The sequence below is a fragment of the Miscanthus floridulus genome, chromosome 6, assembly GCF_019320115.1.
Source record: "Miscanthus floridulus cultivar M001 chromosome 6, ASM1932011v1, whole genome shotgun sequence".
Lineage (NCBI taxonomy): Eukaryota > Viridiplantae > Streptophyta > Magnoliopsida > Poales > Poaceae > Miscanthus > Miscanthus floridulus.
The window spans coordinates 26,470,247-26,491,175 of NC_089585.1; the positions used below are offsets into that span (position 1 = coordinate 26,470,247).

Here is a 20,929-nt window from a genome sequence, read left to right on the forward strand (position 1 = left end):
TCGCAGGACTTATCCGACTAATGGGAATAATTTTCTAACTCCAAGGGATATGATAAGCTTTATGGTTTGCTAGGTTTTTTTTTGCAGAAAGCAATTCTAGTAGTGAATCCTTATTTATGTTATTATTAGTAGTCATGATTAATTTATTATCTAGCCATTCTATGTAAGCATATGTTCTACTTTCAAGCATGGGTTGAGCAATCAGTTTAATTTCACCACCTTTCATCTTTCAGTTTTTACTACGGTGCTAGACTGTAGACAAGCCATACTAGAACGCCGACGATTCATGAATTAATGCCCTCAGTTGGGTACCCCAAAAACACACACCCCACTTGTACTCCAAGCATAGGCGGGACTAACCCATCACTCTCCTGTCACAGGGTCTAGTCCCCGTCCAAACTTGGACTCCAAGCCTTCGCTCCTGAGTCCCGAACTCAGTGCGGTGCTTAGACCTCCACCATCTCTGCCTCTAATCAGTCGGTCCAGAAAGAGCCAGAACCCACGATAAGAGAGCAGCAAGTCTTCCCTGCGCTCATACCCAAGTATGTGCTTGGGATAATAAGTCTGTGACTTGTCCTAGAACCCAATGCAATGGCCGGTCCTTAATCGACATAGATAGGGAAAAAGTGTAACCAAGCTATGCCTTGTTGGCCGCAGGACACAACCTTTTACACCCACAAATACCCAAACCATATCCCTACCCAGTCTCCATTTTTTCTTTTCATTATTTTATCATGAGTGATCATAATTTTCACCTATTGTGAGTAACAGCAGGTTACTCACGCTACCGATACCCTGAGCATAGCAGCTACTTGACCTATACTAATAGGACTCATAGGTAAGTACATCTATGCATATAGTTTTCATAAAATGCCTGAAACGTAAATGCACATCATATATATAATCAGTGATCATTCAAAAATAGGGGTTATACACCGGGGCTTGCCTTAGGCAGGCAGTGTGTCAACAAAGTCAGCAATGAATGGCTCTGGGGCTCCCTCCTGTATGAGAGTTTCCTCCTTGTGCTCCTCAGTAATCTCATAGTCCTATTCGTCCGCAGGCACAAACTCTACCAACTCATTTTCTACATGCATGAAATGATGATGCAACATTTAGTAATACGGCAATAGCAACTCTTAAAATACGAACACACTTATCAAGCTACTAAACTAGTTCTACCGACTAAGGTGCTAAGTTACCTATTGTTACCACTAACAAGTATGAAGCATGACATGTACTATCTTAGAAACTAAAAGTATTCTTATTCTTAATACCGATTTACTCTATATATGATAAAGCAAGAAGTACTAGCTACTATATTTATCAATCTACTCTAGGGCTACAAAAATTATAGTGAGTACATAATAATTTATTGAGCTAACTGTAAAAATTTCATGGCTACAGCTATCATCAATTTGCCACAAAAATTCCTATAAATATTAAGCTAAATAATACTAAGCTTTCTAAATTGAATTTATGAATCTATCATTATCACAGCTAACTGTAAACTAACTACACACCAACAGATAGATAGCATTTTTGTGAACCTAACAAATTTTGTTTCACTATTTTTAGACATCTATAGAATTTACTATAAATTTTTAAAGTTCAGCTCCAAACTAAATTCAATAAACATTTATTAATTCACCGGTAATGAAAAACCTAATCCACCCGTGCGACCCATCGCACGAGCGGCTCGGCCCACTCCCGCGCAGCGCGTGCGCCTATGTGACCCACCAGCGCGGCCCACGCGGTCGCGGCCCAGACGTGCGACGACGACCCGCGATGGGGAGGCCCGCGCGCTACGACCGTTTTGCGAAAATGTCCCGACCTACCGACGAATCACCCTAAGACCTACGACACTATTCCTACGGTCATCTACTTTTTAGATAATCCCTCGAAACAATCTATCTTCGCAACGACGATTCCCTCGGGCACCCGCGCGCGCACCGGCGCGGCGGCGCTGACATAGGGCGGTCACGCCGGCCAGACCAGCCCCTCCCCACCCCCAACAGCAAGTCGATACCTGCCTAGGCGTGAACACGAATCACTAGGCGAAGAAAGCACAAGCTGGGATGCCATAGTAAAGCCAGACCATAGCGACGGAGCTCCTGCAACAAGACGGTGGCGTTCCGGTGAGTTACAACAACGTCGGAGTAAATAGGGTAGCGAGCGAGCTCTAGGCACTCACCATGGACCCAGACGAGGTGGTGGTTCGACCGAAGGTGGCCTGAGCCAAGCTGGTCGTGTGCGCACGGACGGTGCGGTGGTGCACCACGGTGGCAAGGCTACGTTAGGGGTGGCTAGAGGATGGTAACAACTTGGCAAGGGTGCGCCGGGTGGTGGGTAGGTGGAGGCAAAGCTGGTGGTGCAACGGAATGAACACAATCAGCTCTGTAGTGGGGGCCTTGCCGTCGACGCGTGCCGAGATGGACTTAACGACCCGATGAGAGGAAAGCTCTAAATTGGAGCATGGCACAGCAAGGATCACTACACGATGGGGTCGGGTGGCTGGCTGACTACACAGCGAAGCCATGGACACAACTAATTAGACCGAGGTGACTCCACCAAGCCAAATTGAAGGCGTGGGTCCGGTGACCATGGCGACAGAGGAACATGGGAAGAGCTGGCATGGGTTCGGTCGTCGCTACTGTGGTGGGACGTGGCTGTCAACTCGGTGCACAAGCGTGCATGGCTATAGGGCAATGGGAGGGACAATGAAACATGCTCAAGAACGGTTGGCCGCATGGCCATAAATCGCAAGTCGACGATGGCGGCTTGGCCCTATGTTCCGCAGTGGCTGGCGCCGGTCTAGGGAGGGCAGCAGCGCAGCATCGCATCGAGCGCGGATGGGATGGCAATGGGTAGGTGGGGCAAACCCACGCGCAGCAAGGCGATGTGTAGGTAGGGCCATGTGCCGGCCGTAGCAGGCTAAGTGTGTCCACACCCGCACGGTCCAGCGTAGGCGAGCGTGAGGTGATAGAGCGGCCAGGCGGACACGACGGCGGTGGCAGAGCAACTCAGCACTCGCGACCGCGGCTAGCAGCAGCGTGGTGACACGACGTAACGGAGGCACCGATACAGCGAAGCGGGTGGCAGTAGACTAGCTAGGGCAGCGGACCCATGACGACGGCGGTGGTGGCCGAGCGGCCAGGGCACCGGGCGTGGCGTGCGCGCACGTGTGTGAGTCGCGTGCCAGGGCACGACAACGACATTGCGGGTTTGCGTGGCGGTGCGCGTGTGTGCCCTTGGGCAAGCCAGTGTTGTGGTGCCGAGCCGACCCGAGGCCTGGTGACCGCGTCCAAACGCTAAAGCCGACCGGGAACGTGCCTTGCATGCTTTTTAAAGCGTCCCAAAAACCCATCTCAAAGATCCAGTTGCTAAACCATCTATTTTACACTCGAGATGGCATATCAAGCTACTAAAACCAGCCATGAATTTACACTACTTCTAAATCCAATTCACCTACAAAAATTGCCAAACACGGCTTTGTCGAACCACTTTCCGACTTAGGAATTTCGACTAAGTCTTGATCGGTTTCGCGTCGAATTTGATTTCCATGTTATTCGATACGCTAGCTAGTGAATTCCTTTCGCGACCTCAAGTATTTCATCGCCACCTATGAAGCTTATACTACAGACTTTATTAAAGTGTCTTATATGTGTTCTATATCATTTTCGTTCAATAACAATTCATTTAAACCCTAAGTGATACAATGCGACATGAAATATAACATCCGTTTCATATTTTCGATGAACGTTTCAAGTTACGTACATTGCTTTGCACCCTATATTACACACATTTACACATAAATATGATGCTCATGTAGTGTTTTAGCAAAAACTGTACAGTGTAACACCGAGGGTGTTACAGGCTCCTGTCGGGTTCATAAACCCGGAGTTCCTAATGGACCCGCTTCCCTGCAAAACCTGGCCCAGCAGGCGGCGCAGCGACAGCACGCGTCTAGGCTGGCCCAGATACATAATGATAGGCCAAGACAATGATCTAGTCTCCGATCAAAAGGCCAAGCCATGGTGGGATCGCAGTCCGACTCCGACCCCCTTCTTCGACCGAGGATACGCCGGACCTCTGCTCTTTGCTCTTTCCCGACCGACACAGTCGGGACCGACTAGGAACGACTGGTCGGGGACACCCGCTCGGTGTGGGCCCGGGGAGCAGGCGGAGCAGATAAGGTAAGGCCCATAATACCGAGGACTGTACTCTGCCATGCCCTACGCACCTGCAGGACGGTGCCATCGGGGCATGTCAGGTGAACACGGTAGAGCCTGTCAGACGCGTCAGAGTATAAACAGTATTGTGGGCGCCGTCGTTTGCCGTACTGGGTAAACATGGTAGAGTCCGCCAGATGTGTCTGAACATAAACAGTATTGTGGGCGTCGACGACTGTCGACGAAATATGGTCGGCAGTCCACCGAGGGGGGGTGCCCGTGGTGGTAGATTATCGGTAGGATGCGTGTGATCAGGAACCAGATGGTGACACAAGGCACAGAGACAGCGATTTAGATAGGTTCGGGCCGTCTGATCGATGTAATACCCTACGTCCTGTGTCTTTGGTGTATTGTATTGGGATGTATATAGATTAACCTGTCCTCTAGGGGACCCTTGTCTCTCCTTATATACTCCGAAGAGACAAGGTTACAAGTAAAGTATCCAATTTGGTACTATTACAGTATCTAGTACAACTTGTAATCTTGCCATGTACGCCTTGATCTCACGGGCCGGGCCACCTCGGATGGTGCGGCCCATGTACCATCTTGTGGTACCCGGGGTATATCCCCCACAGCTAGTCCCCGAGCGCCATGTATTCTGATGCGACACGCCATTTCAACCTTCTCCGAACAGTGAGGCTTGAGTTCTTGACATCTCCGACCACCGTTATCGCCGAAGAAGTAGGTTGTCCGAAGAATGTATGGTGCTCTTAAGAAGAAAGAAAAAGATTTCTATCCTGGGAAGTGTGCCCACTTGTATTTCTGAAAAGAAATGTAAGTGCGTCTTGAAGCGTAGCATCTTTGATCATCAGAGGCGTAGTGGTCGAAAAACAAGCACATTCACCGCAAGGTGAAGTGTGCCCACTTAGTCCTCGAGCCTGGTAGTAGGTGACTTAGGCACGTGGTGCTAGGGTCTAAAAAGAATTCCCAGTTAAATTGAGAACCCAATTGTCGTACAGGCGATACAAGATGCACCGACAGGTGCATCGTACCGATGTAGTCCCCGAGCTTGCTGGAAGGTGAGGTACGAGCCTTGTAGCAAGGTCTAAGTGAGAAAAAAATATCCCAACTGTATGCGAGTTGCCAGTCACATGTAGTCGAGACGCAAAGTCCCCGAGCCGTGGTCGAAGAGTGGTCGAGGCAGTCCCCGAGCACAGGTCGAGGAGCGAGCGCCGAAGTCCCCGAGCCGTGGTCGGAGAGTGATCGAGGCAGGCAGTCCCCGAGCACAAGTCGAGGAGCGAGCGATGAAGTCCCCGAGCCGTGGTCGGAGAGTGGTCGATGCAGTCCCCGAGCACGGGTCGAGGAGCGAGCGACGAAGTCCCCGAGCCGTGGTCGGAGAGTGGTCGAGGCAGTCCCCGAGCACATGTCGAGGAGCGAGCGACGAAATCCCCGAGCGTAGCTCGAGATCCCTGCAATATAAATATATAGAACGGTAGTACATGATGTACAAAGTAATAAATTATAGAGAAAATGACGCTCAGCAGTCATTTGTAAATGAGCATGATGTGATAAAGCAGTTGGTGCTTTGTAAACATCAGTATTAATGTGAAGTTTGTGTTTATACTTAATATAAACTGTCCGACCAGTTAGTATGTAGCTGAGTCTCCAGCCCTAGCTAGCCCGTTAACCATAACGCGGGGCGCGGAGCCCGTGCACGTGTAGGAAGAACAAAGCGTCGCTAAAGAGCCACTGCCGACCACCCATAACGCAGAGGGCAGACGCTCATGCACGTGTAGGGAGGAGCCGGAGACAGAGCCGTCTCTGGAGGCGTCCGAGCGTCAACAGGACTGGTCGAGGATTTGCATTAAGTATAGATGTATGTCATCTTTAAGATGGTATACATGGACAAATATTATTTGAAGAATAATCATGACGAGGACGCTGTGGAGAAACGTCGTAATGAAAATTATATTAAATATAAATATTAGAAGTGTACTTATCTTTAGATAGAAATCTGGTCGGTGGCGATGAAGTCATCCGGTCCTCGAGCTTTTCGACTTGTCGTCATGACTGTGGTCGCGATTGTCGTAGCGCCGTTCTTCGCGGCGATCATTATTGCGACGTGGTCTGGTGGTCGATGTGGTCGGAGCTTGGCGGAGCCGCTCGGGACGTGGTCGACGTGGTCGGAGCTCGGCGGAGCCGTTCGGGACGTGGTCGACGTGGTCGGAGCTCAGCGAGCTGCTCGGGACGTGGTCGACGTGGTCGCAGTCGATGTGGTCGGAGCTCGGCAAAGCTGTTCGGGACGTGGTCGACGTGGTCGTAGCTCGGTGTTGCTCGCGATCGGCGATGGTGTAGGAGCAGTAGGAAAAGCCTTTGCCGTCGATGGAGTATTCGTCGTCGTCGTTGGCTTGTGTGGATGGGCGTGACTTGTTCGTGATTCGACACGGCTCGCTAGACGGCTCGGTCGGCTCGCTTGGCGGCTCGCTTTCTTCCTTGTAGATGTATATACATATATACAAGCTACATGTGTTGTTAGCTTTGCATGGCTTCCCTAGATCATGCACGTCTTCTATTGATCGAGTCTTCACTCTTGAGGCTATCGGACACCAGGGTATCATGCATGTACATGCTGGTGACTCCCAGCCGATTGGATCTTGAAGGATACGACCACCGCCACGGTGCTGGCGATGTTCCACGTTCTTGTCCTTGTTTCTGCTTCCGATCTTCACGGGCTACTCCGCACGGGCAGGAGCACAAGGCCGTCACCAGACCTCCATGTACTAGACTGCGCTTGTTCAGGTTGTACTTTGGCATCAAATTCGATGCCCTCACGAATGAGCTAGAGGTTTGCCGATGAGATCCGCAGAACGATGACGAGCATAGTTGGATTCCTGACAAAATAATCATACGTATATGTAGATATCTGGACACATACTATGTCATATGATATATTACTTTTAAGATTAAAAAGTTGACTTAGCTTGTGCGAGGTTGAGCGGAAGCTTCGCATGATCAAGTGGAGAATTTCCCCATGGATGATATACGTGTATGCATGGATGACATACGTGTATATGCATGCACCGTTACCTCACATGAGATACATCTTGATTATTTGCCTCCAGATCTTGTCAGTCGGTGTACGAGCGGTGCCGGCAGTACTCCAGGGCTACGTAGCCTAGGGCTACGGTTGACGACGCATAGAGCCGGACGTAGATTGACAAGGAAAATAGGAGCACCATGTCCTATTGCCGATATGCCCAGCCTGATTAGTAGAGGATACAGAGCCGTGTGCACCGATCAGAGGATCCGTCGCTTTCCATGTATCGAAGCTTGCAGTTGTGAGTTCGCAAAATTTGCGCCGTGACGTCTGGCATATGTGCATGTATCGAAGCTTGACATACGCGTTGCATGCATGTTAGATGCATCCGTGCATGTGCACATGTATACAAGCCTCAAGACTTAATTAGCTTGCATGCCGCCGTACGCGTGTATGCGGCTCACGCACATACATGCAGGCTTAATTAGCTTGCGTACGTAGCCATGTTGATCACGTAGTCCTTGGATGAAGACAGCAAGCGAGATTAGACTGTACGTGATGCATATACAAGTATATGCATGATTAGCTTGCATGCCTTCTATCTTGCTCCTTCCTTATTGGCTTGTTGTTCGTTCGGCTGACTCGTTGAAGTAGGTGGATACGCTGGGTCGGAGCTCTAGTTTCATGGACGCATCTGGGTCTTGAATCGTCGAGAACCCAGTCGAGACTTGGTGCCGCCGCCTGACTCGAAAGCTAGTACTTGGGCGCAGGCTAGTCTACTGGGTGAAGTCCCGACACAAGCTGGAGGGTTGCCGTCGTGAAGCACGGGTTGCCGCCGTAGTAGATTGATTCCGTCGTCGAGTGATATCAAGCCTGTCAGGCTTCTGAAGCACGTCGCCGTAGGAAGTCAGGTCGCCACGAGCGGCGTCGATCTTTAGATCCCATCTGGTTCGCCGTAGATCAGCGCGCACGATCCCCTAAAGGGGTCCCCTACCTGGCGCGCCACTGTCGACGAAATATGGTCGGCAGTCCACCGAGGGGGGTGCCCGTGGTGGTAGATTATCGGTAGGATGCGTGTGATCAGGAACCAGATGGTGACATAAGGCGCAGAGACAGCGATTTAGACAGGTTCGGGCCGTCTGATCGACGTAATACCCTACGTCCTCTGTCTTTGGTGTATTGTATTGAGGTGTAGATGGATTGTCCTGTATGATCTGTCCTCTAGGGGACCCTTGTCTCTCCTTATATACTCTGAAGAGACAAGGTTACAAGTAAAGTATCCAATTTGGTACTATTACAATATCTAGTACAACTTGTAATCTTGATGTGCACGCCTTGATCTTACGGGCCGGGCCACCTCGGATGGTGCGGCCCATGTACCATCTTGTGGTACCCGGGGGTATATCCCCCACAACGACCATCTCGTACCCGATGATGTGAGCAACAAGACTAGGCAACACACATATACACTCTCTCTATTTTTCTCTGACTTGTAAGGCCATCCCCTTCAACTATAAAAGGGGATGAGCTCTCTCCTAAAAGCCCCCCAAAGACTGGTCAACTCGACAACTCAATAGCTCTAGGACTCGACAACTACATAGTCTACACGCTCTCAACAGCTGATAAGTTCGGACACACAGAGCATACGTTCTAATATTTAGCGCACGTTTGAGCATCTGTCACTCTCTGCCACTCGGCTCAGAGTCTGACCTGGCTTCTAACACCCCTTCTCATTTCTTACTCGTTTGTAACCCCACAACAAACTTCGAGCACCTGGACTCAGGAATAAAGTCACCGACCGACCTCAACTGAACGTAAGGGCTGTTGCCTGAACCAGTATAAATCCTATGTCATTGAGTGCTAGGCCACATCCAATCACAACGCACGGCAAAACTACAAATATTTACTTGTTGATCACTTTTCGCACCGATACAATTACAACTATATGATATTATGCACGCCAAATATTAGGTTTTGGTTGTCAAAAAGTTATTTTGGTATCCTTTCTATTTCGAATACCCAAGCTCAAAAATTCTAGGTTGTATTACCTATTTATTTAAGATGCCTTTAAAGTGTCCGTCTATTGGACAATTCGCTTAGCCTTTGGCATTGGCCTCTAATAAAAGTTAACTTAATCCAAAATCTTGTTTGGTTCATGGTCAAACATTGCTACACTAGGTTTGTTTGGCTGGTATTAAAGTCGGCTGATAAACCGTTCTGGGCTGATTTATTATGAGAGAAAAATGCTGTAGATTCTAGCTGATAAGCTGGCTGATAAGTTCAAGCGAACAGGCCCATGTCACAGTTTCTTAAGTTAGCTTTTTTTAAATGAAAATGGATTCCATTACTCATGTGCTGCACTATCAGCTGAATACAATCTGGATTCTGGAAGAGGATCCACTATTGGATCATCATCCTCTCCACTCTCGCATCCCAACGCTGCTAAAGCGTGGGCAACCCTATTACATGATTTAGAGACAACATTGATATGAAAAGAAACAAAATTCAGTCGGCTATTTCTTGAATTTCTTGGATGAACCTTCCCGCTATTGATAGACCGTAGCCTTTCGATTCCATCGCTTGCTTCGCCAGTAGAGCATCTGTTTCAACCATGAGCCTTGTGATTCCGATGAGCTAACCGCCCCTTCCTGCTATGACATGTCTCCCTCATTATCTCGAATGATGTAACCCCACCCTCTATCTCCGGTTCCCTTCCGAAAGGAGGCATCGCAATTGATCTCCAGGAAGTCCAAAGCTGGTTTCATCCACACCTGTTTCCTTTTAGTTCTGCCCCTTGGTTCTTTTGAAGTTGACTATATAATCTCTCCCACATAAGCTTCCATTGATTTAACAATGAGCGAAATAGGTCTTCTTTTCCCCTCCTCCCTGATTCTATTCCTTTCTGACCACCACAGCCGCACCCCGTTCGCAATTTTCATTTGAGGATCCCTTTTCAAACATAGAATGTATCGGACTGCCTCACATGCAGAGACAATGGCAGCTAGTACATCGTTCTTGATGTTCTTCGACACCCAATCCAGCCCATAGTTCCTTTTGCCATTTGCCATTTGCCATTTGCCATTTGCCATTTGAAGAAAAGATGACCTCCGTCCTCGCCATTCCGATTACAGACAACACATCTGTTCTTCAATGTCTATGCCTCTAAACTCCAGGTTAGACCTGAGAGGGTGACTATTATGTGCGGCTCTCCACAAAAAAAAATGTTCTTTGCTAGCTTTTCCTGAGGGGCGAAGAAAGAGTTGGTCACACATATGGCAAAGAGTGTTTCCCGTTTTTTTTTTTTTTTTTTTTTTTTTTTTTTTTTTTTTTTTTTTTGATGGCCTCAGAACACTCGGATTTGGAGAAGAGTGAGGAAGAAGAGATCCACGTGCTGAGACGAAGATGAAATGAAATACCCGAAAGTAGCAATAGCTTTCCCAATTTTTAAAGGCAAAAAGGAAGCTTCTGTTGCCCGTTCAATTGGTTTGGTTAAACAAGGAAGAAGAAAAAAAAGATTAGGAACTAGAACAAGGCAGTCGGTTAGCGTGGCAAGGCAGTTGTCGCGTCGCGCTGCACGCTCACCCGACTCCCTTCACTCCCAAGCCACTACCATACTCCAAACTCCATACATCCCCCGCGCGCGCGCACGCTCAGGGCTCATATATACTCTGCTCGCTTGCTACGCTCCTCATCACCACGAGATCCATCGATCGCATTCCCACCACCACCAGGGAGCTCAGCATCCGCACGCACCCCCAACAAGCAGACCGCCACCGCCGGCAGCATGGCCGCGCCGCTGCTCCGGCAATGGCGCCGCCTCGCCGTGCTCGGCGCCCTCCTCGTGCTCCACCTCGCCGCCGCCGTGGCGCAGTCACCGCCAACTTCACCCACGACCCCGGCCGCACCCACGACCCCTGCCGCGCCCACGACTCCGGCTGCACCGACGACCCCTGCTGCTCCCACGACCCCGGCCGCACCGACGACTCCGGCTGCACCGACGACCCCTGCCGCACCCACGACCCCGGCTGCACCCACGACCCCGGCGACGCCGGCGCCCACTGCCACCCCGACAACACCAGCGCCCACCGCCACCCCTGTCGCACCAGCAAAGCCGCCGCCGGTCGCGCCGGCCAAACCCCCGCCGGTGACGCCGCCACCGGTCACGCCACCTCCCACGACGCCGCCCGCGGTGCTCCCACCCGCCGTGCTGCCGCCCGCCGCGGCGCCTCCGCCGACGGCCACACCGCCCCCGGCCGAGGCGCCCGCGTCGCTGCCTCCCGCGACGACGCCCCCGCCCGTGGCCGAGGCCCCCGCGCCGCCCGCGGAGATACCGCCCGCCGAGGCGCCGTCCAAGGGCAAGAACAAGCACAAGAGGAGGAAGAAGCAACACGGCAAGAAGGAGGCGCCCGCGGAAGCGCCGCAGCCGCTGAGCCCACCTGCTCCCGCCGCGCCGTCGCCGGCTGATCTGGAAGACGTGTCCGGCCCTGCACCGTCAGCGTCCGATGTGGTAATGCCCGAATCACTATCCTATTAGGCGACAGCACTTCACATTTTCTCAGTTGGAATGATCACAATGTTTTTTTGCTTCTTTTCTGCAGAATGCGAGCAGCCGGCAGCACCAGCACTGGGCCTCCGTCGTCCTGCAGACCGCCATGGCGGCGATTTTGCTATCGCTAGCGTGGTAAATCCCAGAGAGAGATCCATATATCAGTGTTCGAGCTCATGGTGTAATTATTTCCTCTGTTTCTGTTCATGTTGCACCATTATAGGCCGGTGAGGTTTATCTGCGGGATTTGTTATAGGAACCATTGGATTGTGGCTTGTGGTAATTTTTTGACATGTTCTGTATCCATTTTTTTCGTTAATTTTGGAATAAAGACTCACACTTCCTCAGACAAAATACTGCGAAATGCGGTGCCTCTTATTTACACCTTGACGCATCTAGGAACGAACAAATGATTTCAGCATCTTCGGTTACATAGAGATGCCATTCCATCCCCTGAAGGAATTACACGCATGAACAGCTAAGGACCTCTCCACCTCTTGAGTTCAAAAAAATTCAGCAGAATGTTGAAGGAACAAAGTGTTTGATCTAGCAGTGATGGTCAGATGGTTCAGTAGCTGTGCATTAGTCCTCGTCCACTTCATGAAAAGGCAGTGGAACCGTCTTTACCGCCCGAAACTTGCCCGCGTTGTTCAGATGCTCATTCTCCAGCCTGAAATTTTCAGTATCTGGTTCAGTCTCTGACTTTCAAATGTGTTTGTTGTTTCAAGAATTAATGAGATTGTGCAGAACTGTAGTATTATAAGGCTTTTACCTATAGAAGTTCCAATGGCCACGACGGATCACCTCGAGAGCTGCTAGAAAGAAGGAAGTGACCCTAGAATCCAAACTACCAAAATTTGGATGGATGACGGTCTGCAGCCAAGCAAGCCTCAGCACAAGGTTCAGTCCCTGAAAAAAAAAAGTTCAGACAGGAATCAGAACATTTCACTCGAGCCATTGGTTCTTCTGGAACGTGATGCTTCACTAGTGCAGAACAAACAGCATGCTCGTCCATCTAGAGATTATGGTCGGAAATTTACTATTGGATACTGAGTTTTGTTTTGTTTTTTTTTTTTTTTTTTTGTTGTTGTTGTTGTTGTTGTTGTAATCTTCGTGCGTGATCAGGGTTTTGTTTTGATCCTTGATATCGCTCGGTCGGACAGACTGAAACTCTGAACAAGCAAGCACTTTGTTCTGCAAGACACTGCAACCGAACCTTCCTCAGCACGGTGATTAGCTGAGGGACGTACCATTGACAAGTAGTATATGGATTTCCTCTTGAGGATGAGGTCGTTCCTGAGCCAGGGGTTCTTGGAGTTGGGCTGGAGCAGGCCCCAGTCCTTGACGAAGTCCCAGTACAGCTGGTACAACGTGGCGCCGCTCGACACGGCGACGAGGAGCGACAGCGACGCCAGGCTCTTGTCCTTCTCGTACGCCACCTTGGCGCCGGCGGCGAGCATGGCGGAGACGTACTTGCCCAGGTTCACCAGGTGGCTCGTGTCCCCCTCGTCGAACCACCGCCTTGCGCACTGCACACCCAACAATACATTTCAGACATTCAGAGTTCAGGACTCTGCACTCTGCAGCAGGAAAGAACTCGTGACCTGCATGGCTCTCCAATAGTAAGGCAGGAAGGAGACGGCGTAGGCCAGGTCTCTGATGTGCTTGGTGTTGGTGCAGTAGCCGTACTCCTGTGTCCAGTAGCTCCCACTGATGTAATAGCACGCCAGGTACTCCAGGCTTCGTAGCATAGGCACCTGCACATTTTGCCATCTCTTTTGTCAGATTAGATGTTCAACTTCATCATCTATGGATTCATTCAAGCGATCGACAGAAATTTGTCAAGTTCTTGAACTGACTAGTTGTAGTACGTACCTGGCTGCAAAGCTGATCGGCCATGAAGAAGTCTACCATTACAACCTGCAAACATTCAGAAACAATCAGGCTGCGCATTGGTCCAGTCTGGTCCAAAGAAGATCGTGCAAAGACTCGTATCAGGGAATAACTGGTCAGAACAGAACAAGTGCAAGTGCTGCTGATGCTGTACCTTGTAGAGCGGTGACAACACAATGTTCCTCAGTATGCTGAGGAACTGAAACCGACTGGACCGGTACACGACGTTGATCGGGCACAGCAGCAGGAGCAGAAACACCTACAGTGCATCGAACACATTCCATGATTCTCATTCTCGATCGTGAGCAGCTGCAGCAGGAGCATATGCGGAAGCATGTTCTTCGATTCTCCAGAAGCCAGGACACGAGGAGCATCAGGACAGAAATAGTTGTAGCAGTGGGCACCTAGAGAGAGGCTCACCAGGAGCAAGAATCCGGGGATGGCCTGGACGTGAGGCGACGCGTGGTAGCCCCACCTGAGCACGAGGGCGAGGTGCGCGAACATGACGCCGGCGACGGCGGCCATGGACGCGGCGCAGACGAGGAACACGTCCCGGGGCCCGAGCTCCCCGCCGCCGGCGGGCCGCGGCGACGACTCGAAGATGAAGCCGTAGTTGACGCGGCACCTGCGCCACGCCACCATGTTGCACCCGTAGAGGAGCAGGTGCAGGAACAGCAGCGCGAACATGCTCAGCACCGGGTACGCGGTCTCCATGTACACCGACACCGAGTCGCCAAAGCCGGTACCGCCGCCGGCGACAACACCGCGCGCGCGGGGTGGCGGTGGCGCCGGGGTGGAGTAGTAGTACATCCCCGCCATGTGCGCCATGACGCAGTAGCCCACGAACAGCGCGGCGAAGCAGCCGGCCGTGAGCCCCGTGAAGAAGGTGGCGGCGTGCGAGTCCCTGCGCTGCGCGGGCCTGAGGTACTTCATGGCCTTGCGCCGGTTGTCGCCGGCGAAGTGCCGGACGAAGATGTCCTCGACCTCGTCCATCAGCTTCAGCGCCTGCAGTGAACTCGGATGGAAGAGCAGCGTGTCCTCTGCTCGTCAGCTTCAGTGCTCCAGATTCCAGAATACTCGTAGACTGACAGAGAGACAGAGCAAATGTAGTATCTATATGTGGGTGACACATGCCTGATCGGAGCTGTTGAAGTAGGAGCTCTCGACCACCTTGAGATATATGGACAGGACCTGTTTCCCAGTAATCTTCTCGAACTTCTTCAAAATCTTGACAAATGCCATCATGTTCAGGTTCCTGCACATCACCAAAACATTCAGTGTTGCCATTTTGCAGTTCTGGCTGCAGGAGAACGACGAAGAAATGAGCGGCGCTTCCGCGCTTACCGGTAGGTGGCGAGGTAGCCCAGGCCCTTGTAGAGCTCGACGAAGGCGCGCTTGATCATCTTCTCCGCGTGCCGGAGCTTGGTTTTGTTGATGCTCTGTTTCCCGACGCCCCCGTCGGGGTCGCATTTCTTGGAGGACTGGCTGCTGGCGAGCTCGTCCCATAAGATGTCCGTCAGCGCGGAGATCGTCCTGGAGGGGGTGGTCAGGGGGATGGTGATCTTCAGGCTCTTCCTCCCGCACCCGCTCAACGGCCTCCCCACCAAGGTTCCAGAGCCTTCTAGATCCTGCTGCTGCTGGTCCTCTTGAGCAGTGACGACGCCAGGATCATTGCTCATGGTCGCTGTGGTTTCTTCTTGCTCGGTCAGCTGGAGCTGGTCCGTGTCTGATGATGACGTCATCGCATACCTCGTGAACTCGTCCTCTGTTTTGAGTAGGAAGAAAAGAAAGATGATATATACTATCAGATAAAGGAATTATCTTAAGATCATTATTACTCACTCCGTTCGAAATTTAAGACGTTTTGTCTTTTACATATACACAGATTTTGCTATAGATGTACACTGTCTATATATATATATATATATATATATATATATATATATATATATATATATATATACACGTAGAAAACGAAGACGCTTTGGGCGAAACCCACCCCGACCCGCAGGCTATCAGGATGTTCCCCAAACCCAGCCCTACCAAAAAATTGAAGCAAATAACCCTCCCCAACCGGAGAGAGCCGCGACCAAATCGGCGCCGTCGAGGAGAGAGCCGAAAACGGCTTCGGCGGCCGCTGTGGGTCGTACTGCAGTCCGATCAGGAGTCACCACCAGGTCCCCCCGGCGACGCTCGAGCCGCGCCAGCTGCCCTCGCAGCTACGGCGCGAGGATGCCGCGCCCTCCCCCCTTCCCCTCAACCACCGGTGACGTCCGCGCCGCGCGCGGTGGCCCCTGGCCCTCCTCCTCTCCCCCAGGCGACGCCCGAGCCGAGCTGGCTGTCCTCGCCTCCTTGCGGATCATGCCCGAGGCGCCAGAAAGCTCTTCATGCTCTGCATCTCACAGCACGTCGGCACCCATGCCGCCCAGCAGGGCTGCCTCCTTGCGAATCACGACCAGCAGTTGCCTCTCGGCGCCCACCGCGGGTTCTGCCATCTCGCTCCCGCTCTCGCCGGCCGCCGCCGGCGCTCCCCATTCAAACCCGCCCCAACCCGCGTTTGCTGTTAACCCGACCCACCCCGACCCGCTAGGTACTGAAACCCGTTCTAACCCATCCAAACAAACCCCACGCCAGCACCCAACCCAAAAAACCCGTTTCCACCCGACCCATTAGCAGGGCTAATTGGAACGGAGTGAGTATATTATTTTATCACTGAGGAAACATGATGATAAACTATAGATGCGCTGCACTAGTACTAGTATTATTGAAAGGAAGGAATTCTGCCTTTTCCGGAGTCATGGTCTACCAGCAGAGCACAAATAATGCATGGAATTTTGTATGATGCTTCTTATCTTTCTATAATCACAGAGGCATCCAGATGTTATGTATCGTATAAATAATATCTAGTTTTTGCTCATGTGACTACATGTGAATGCATCAGGTCCATGATTTTCTGTTTTATTATGCGCAGACGGGCAAGGACTCAGTTAAAGGGGTTCTAAAAGCCAAGGCAACACTAAATAAAGTCGAGATGAAATAAAACAATAGAACAATGTGAGTGCGGTCGTGCCAAATGCAGACACAACTAACTAAAGACATCGCACACGACGAGACGATAAAAAGGGGAGAGGGGCCGATATCTTCCTGGGCAGGCTTAGTGACTCCTTGCTCACACGCCTCAAGCTCAAGCAAAGCAAAGCATTCGACATGGACGGTGGATTTGACCTCACCAGTCAGCAGTCACCTCACCACTCAAGCTCAGCGCCCCCGTTCGCCGCGTTGGCTGCGTGACATGTCGTCTCACGTAACCTCGCGCTCTCGCCATCCATGCGACGACACGACGACGCTCGCACGCACGCTACCTATGCCGGCCGGCATCCTAATTTCTAGCTGGCTACAGTCGTCGTCGAGTCGATCAGAGCTTCGCCTTTATGTACACTGCTACTCACCGGAGGAGGCGGAGGCGGAGGCAGCGGAGGGGTCCTCCCTGGCCGCCCTGAGGTCGGCGAGTATGTCCATCTGCCGCCGCAGGGACCGGCCCCGCTCCAGGAACTCCTGCTCCTTGCCCTTGTAGAACTGGTTCACTTTGTTGAGCTGCGCGTCCAGCCGCGCGAAGAACTCCCGCGCCGCGGCCGCGTCGGCGTCCGCCAACGGCGGCTCCAGCAGCTCCGTCTGGTACTCGTCGCCGCCGCTGCTCGCCGACCCCGCCAGCTTCCGCCGGTGCACCTGCAGCATATATGTCAATATGTGTGACGAATTACTGAACGCGAACAAGTAAGATCTATTTTGACGTGAGGTCTAGTAGGATGGAGACAGAACATAGCTAGGAGTCAAGGACTATGATGCATGGACGCATGGTGCATGTACAATACGGTGCAGCTTGCAAGTGTTAGTTGGTATCGTACGTGTATGACCCCATGATCCTTGTTGGGAGCATTGGAGCCGCCGAAGAGAGCAGCAGGGAGCCTGTCCAAGAGCCACTGGGACAGGGAGAGAGAGGCCCGTTCCGCGTGATGACCGGCTGTTTCTTGTGTGTCGGTTAGGCCTGCTTCGCAACGGTCGGCAGCATGATGCCGGCCAAGCAACGGCCGGGCGTGCTGCTGCTGCATCCTCTTCAGATCCTTTTTGAGCAGGCAATAGTCCACGAAGGCATGCTTCCACTCGGGGACGAGCTGCCCCTCGAACTGCTTGGAGAACTTCACCATGGCTAGCTCTGGCTAGTTATGCCGTCGTCGTCTACGCCGATGATGGGGACCGACCGAGCTCGATAACAGTGATGTAGGTAGCTAGCTAGCTCTGGTGGGGGTTGGGAGGGGGAGCCATGGCGATGGTTATATAGGCGGGCTCGAGGGTGAGGGAGAATCGCTTGGCGGATGTTGGGAGACAGCACATTCCGAGATATACTGCGCGTCCGAGGCTTCTCGCTGATGTAGCTCGCTGCCAATCTCTCACGAGGACGCCACTTAGGTTGGCAATGGTGGTGGTGGTGGCCGCCGCATCGGATTGGATTCCAGGAGGGAATCGATCGGCGAGAGATATCAAATATCAAAGCTATGGAGGTAATAATCCAGGGCGAGGGTGGTAGTACGGTGGAAGGGAGGGAGATGATCGAGGTGAACAAGAAGCAGGTGTGTGTGTTTCTATGGAGAGAAGGACGACGATGAAACTGCGTGCAACTGCATATATGGTGGTGGCAAGAGAGAGTATGTGGTGAGTGAGTGGACAAAGGTGGTATAGTATAGTAGCACAGCAGAATGAATAGTTTAGCTAGTGGGTGGGCCCCCTTCATGCTAATTGCATGGTGCTCAACAATTACTTGGGTATATGTAAAGGTGTAGAGCACAAGTACTCTACCGGGAACATGAACCAATTATCCACCTACTTCCACCTATTGTTCTATGGTCGTGTGGCTCGCAAAAATACCCTTTTCTAGATTAGAACACAGATGCTCACAACGCATGCACACTCACTCTTATGAAAGCACGTACGTAAATTCTACCCCTATAAGCATCTTCAAAGACTATCATCGAGATTGACGAAGTTACCACATGCACCTCGTTGTCGACGAAAAAGTCGTTTACCACTGAAAACACAACGCCGATAATTCCTAGAATATTCGCTCCTACTGGGAGTCGAACCCAAGACTTGAGGTGCTAGTGAGGCTGTTGTAACCATCAGGCTACATGCATTTTCACGCAAAAATGCCCTTTCATGCAGAAGACTTTTTGGATACCATGTTCACGCCCGGCTTAGGAGACAGACACGTTAAGATGCCCACCTCAGTAAATAATTTCAAAAAGCCAAAAAATAAAAAAATACATCTTTGAGGAATCCAACTCATCATGACCCTTGGTTCAACACTAGCATCAACGACAGTGGGTGGCTTGGCCGGGCGGGGCAGCGGCTGGCGTAGCGGACGGGTCATGGCCGTTGCTGTGCATGAGGTTGAGGCGCCATGGTGAAAGCTTTGTCCCTCTTGGGTCGATGACGGTGACGTCTCCGGGCACCGTTTTCTTCCTCGGAAGCGTCAATCGAACGGTCCTCTCCCTTTTGTGCTGTCTTCCCTGGGTGAAAACCTTGACCTTCTGGTCAAGCACCGGTGGCATCGCGTCCCTCCTTGTAGGCGTCGTTTTGGAAGCTCATCTCGGTCAATTTGCTGCAGCGGCCAACATCGTGGCAAGGAAGGTGGATGCGTAGTTGAGGATTCAAGTTTGCGGTGCCACGATGGAGGAATGTCGACAAAAGATGCTCGACAGTCCAACGAGGGGGCAACCCACGATGGTAACTTGATCGGCAGAGGTGCGCGTGATCATCCTGTATCTTTGTTGGATTGTATTGATCTGGATGACCATGTACCTGTCGACTAGGGAACCCCTGCCCCTCCTTATATGCTCTAGAGGGATAGGGTTACAAGAAAAGTATCCTATTTGGTATTATACAATATCACATGTTGTAGCCTTACGGTGCACGCCGACTAGTGCCGAGTACCGCACGCCTTGATCTTGTGGGCTGGACCTCCCCTGGTGGTGCGGCCAATGTCTTGTCCTATGGATACTGGGGGTCGTATCCCCCACAGCTAGTCCCTGAGTGCCTTGTATCCTTTGAGCAACGCTGTCTTGAACAAGTCCGAGCAGTTTGACGTGTGAAAGGATCAAGATGCCTAAGGAGGGGGGTGAATTGGACTAATTCTAAATTTTCTTGCAATAATTAAATCTTACGGTTAGCCCAATTAACCCCTTGTGCCTAGAAAAGTGTTTCTATTAATCTAACGCACAACGGACTTGCAACCTATCTTCCAAACTTACTCTAGCATGGTAATTCTATGAATGTAAAGACAAGTATTGAATTGCTCAAAGTAAATGCTTAAAGTAAATGCTCAAAGTAAATAGAGAGAGAGGAACGCGGTGATATTTTGCCGAGGTATCGGAGAGTCGCCACTCCCCACTAGTCCTCGTTAGAGCACCCGCGCAAGGGTGTAGCTCCCCCTTGATCCACGCAAGGATCAAGTGCTCTCTACGTGTTGATTCTTCGACACTCCGTTGCGGCGAATCACCCAAAACCGCTCACAACTTGAGTAAGGTCACCCATAAGCTCCGCCGGGTGATCACCAAGCTCCCAATCACCACCAAGCCGTCTAGGTGATGGCGATCAGCAAGAGTAACAAGCACGAACTCTCACTTGACCACTCGAAGCCTAATGAGAACGGTGGATGCACACTTTGCTACTCTTGATTCACTAATGAGGCTACTCTCTTGGATTCATGAATCTCAATCACCTCATTAGGACCTTGCTCTTCTTGGCACTTACAAACGTGTTTCTTAGCTGTTGAAGTGAGCAAAAGTGACCACACACGAGTGGAGCTTCTATTTATAAGGCAACCTAAAAAACGAACCGTTATGTGCCTCTACGGGGTGACCGGATGCTCCGGTCATGTTGACCGGACGCTCCGGTCAGTTCAACCCGCACACCAATATTTAAGTGTTGACCGGACGCTGGCAGGGTCCGATCACCACTAACCGGACGCGTCTGATCGCATTAAACCCTCACTGGATGCTTACTGTACTCGACCGGACGCTAGATCCTAGGGTCCGATCAGTATTGACCGGACGCGTCCGGTCACAGATTTCCTTCTCTAGAACCTGACTGGAGTCGAACGAACATTGCCTCTCAGCGTTCGGTCGCACCGAATGCAATCTCCTTGATCAAATGTACTGACCGGACCCTGCAGCCAGTGTCCGGTCGCACCGGAGCCAACGTCCGGTCAGCATTTGACCCTCCATTCAC

At 51.4% G+C, this 20,929-nt stretch overlaps 2 protein-coding genes across 3 annotated transcripts; one reads left to right on the forward strand and one right to left on the reverse strand.

The window, feature by feature from the left end:
• Positions 1-10,886: 10,886 nt before the first annotated feature.
• LOC136461908 (classical arabinogalactan protein 9-like) lies at positions 10,887-12,106 on the forward strand. Its single transcript, XM_066461272.1, has 2 exons — positions 10,887-11,713; positions 11,805-12,106. The coding sequence occupies exons 1-2, from the start codon at positions 10,991-10,993 to the stop codon at positions 11,889-11,891; spliced, it is 810 nt and encodes a 269-aa protein (XP_066317369.1). The 5' UTR covers positions 10,887-10,990; the 3' UTR covers positions 11,892-12,106.
• On the reverse strand, positions 12,107-18,425 carry LOC136461907 (phosphate transporter PHO1-1-like). 2 transcript variants are annotated; one of them, XR_010760484.1, is made up of 11 exons: positions 17,551-18,425; positions 17,095-17,371; positions 14,990-15,410; positions 14,780-14,900; positions 14,050-14,650; positions 13,800-13,904; positions 13,628-13,672; positions 13,357-13,509; positions 13,003-13,281; positions 12,525-12,661; positions 12,107-12,422 (listed from the first exon to the last, which is right to left on the reverse strand). XR_010760484.1 is itself a non-coding variant. In XM_066461271.1 (11 exons), the coding sequence occupies exons 1-11, from the start codon at positions 17,848-17,850 to the stop codon at positions 12,335-12,337; spliced, it is 2,511 nt and encodes an 836-aa protein (XP_066317368.1). In that variant the 5' UTR covers positions 17,851-18,422; the 3' UTR covers positions 12,107-12,334. The 2 variants fall into 2 exon arrangements, 1 of the variants encoding a protein (XP_066317368.1); XM_066461271.1 differs by having other exon boundaries at positions 14,066-14,650; positions 17,551-18,422.
• Between the last annotated feature and the right edge of the window lie 2,504 nt (positions 18,426-20,929).

What these genes read in the sequence shown, in the direction of transcription:
- LOC136461908 (XM_066461272.1), top strand. Translation starts at nt 10,991, where the DNA reads ATGGCCGCGCCGCTGCTCCGGCAATGGCGCCGCCTCGCCGTGCTCGGC. An exon ending in CACCGTCAGCGTCCGATGTG is followed by an intron (nt 11,714 to 11,804) that starts GTAATGCCCGAA and finishes TCTTTTCTGCAG; the next exon opens with AATGCGAGCAGCCGGCAGCA.
- LOC136461907 (XM_066461271.1), bottom strand. Translation starts at nt 17,850, where the DNA reads ATGGTGAAGTTCTCCAAGCAGTTCGAGGGGCAGCTCGTCCCCGAGTGG. An exon ending in CTCCGCCTCCGCCTCCTCCG is followed by an intron (nt 15,411 to 17,094) that starts GTGAGTAGCAGT and finishes TACTCAAAACAG; the next exon opens with AGGACGAGTTCACGAGGTAT. An exon ending in ACTTCAACAGCTCCGATCAG is followed by an intron (nt 14,651 to 14,779) that starts GCATGTGTCACC and finishes AGTTCACTGCAG; the next exon opens with GCGCTGAAGCTGATGGACGA.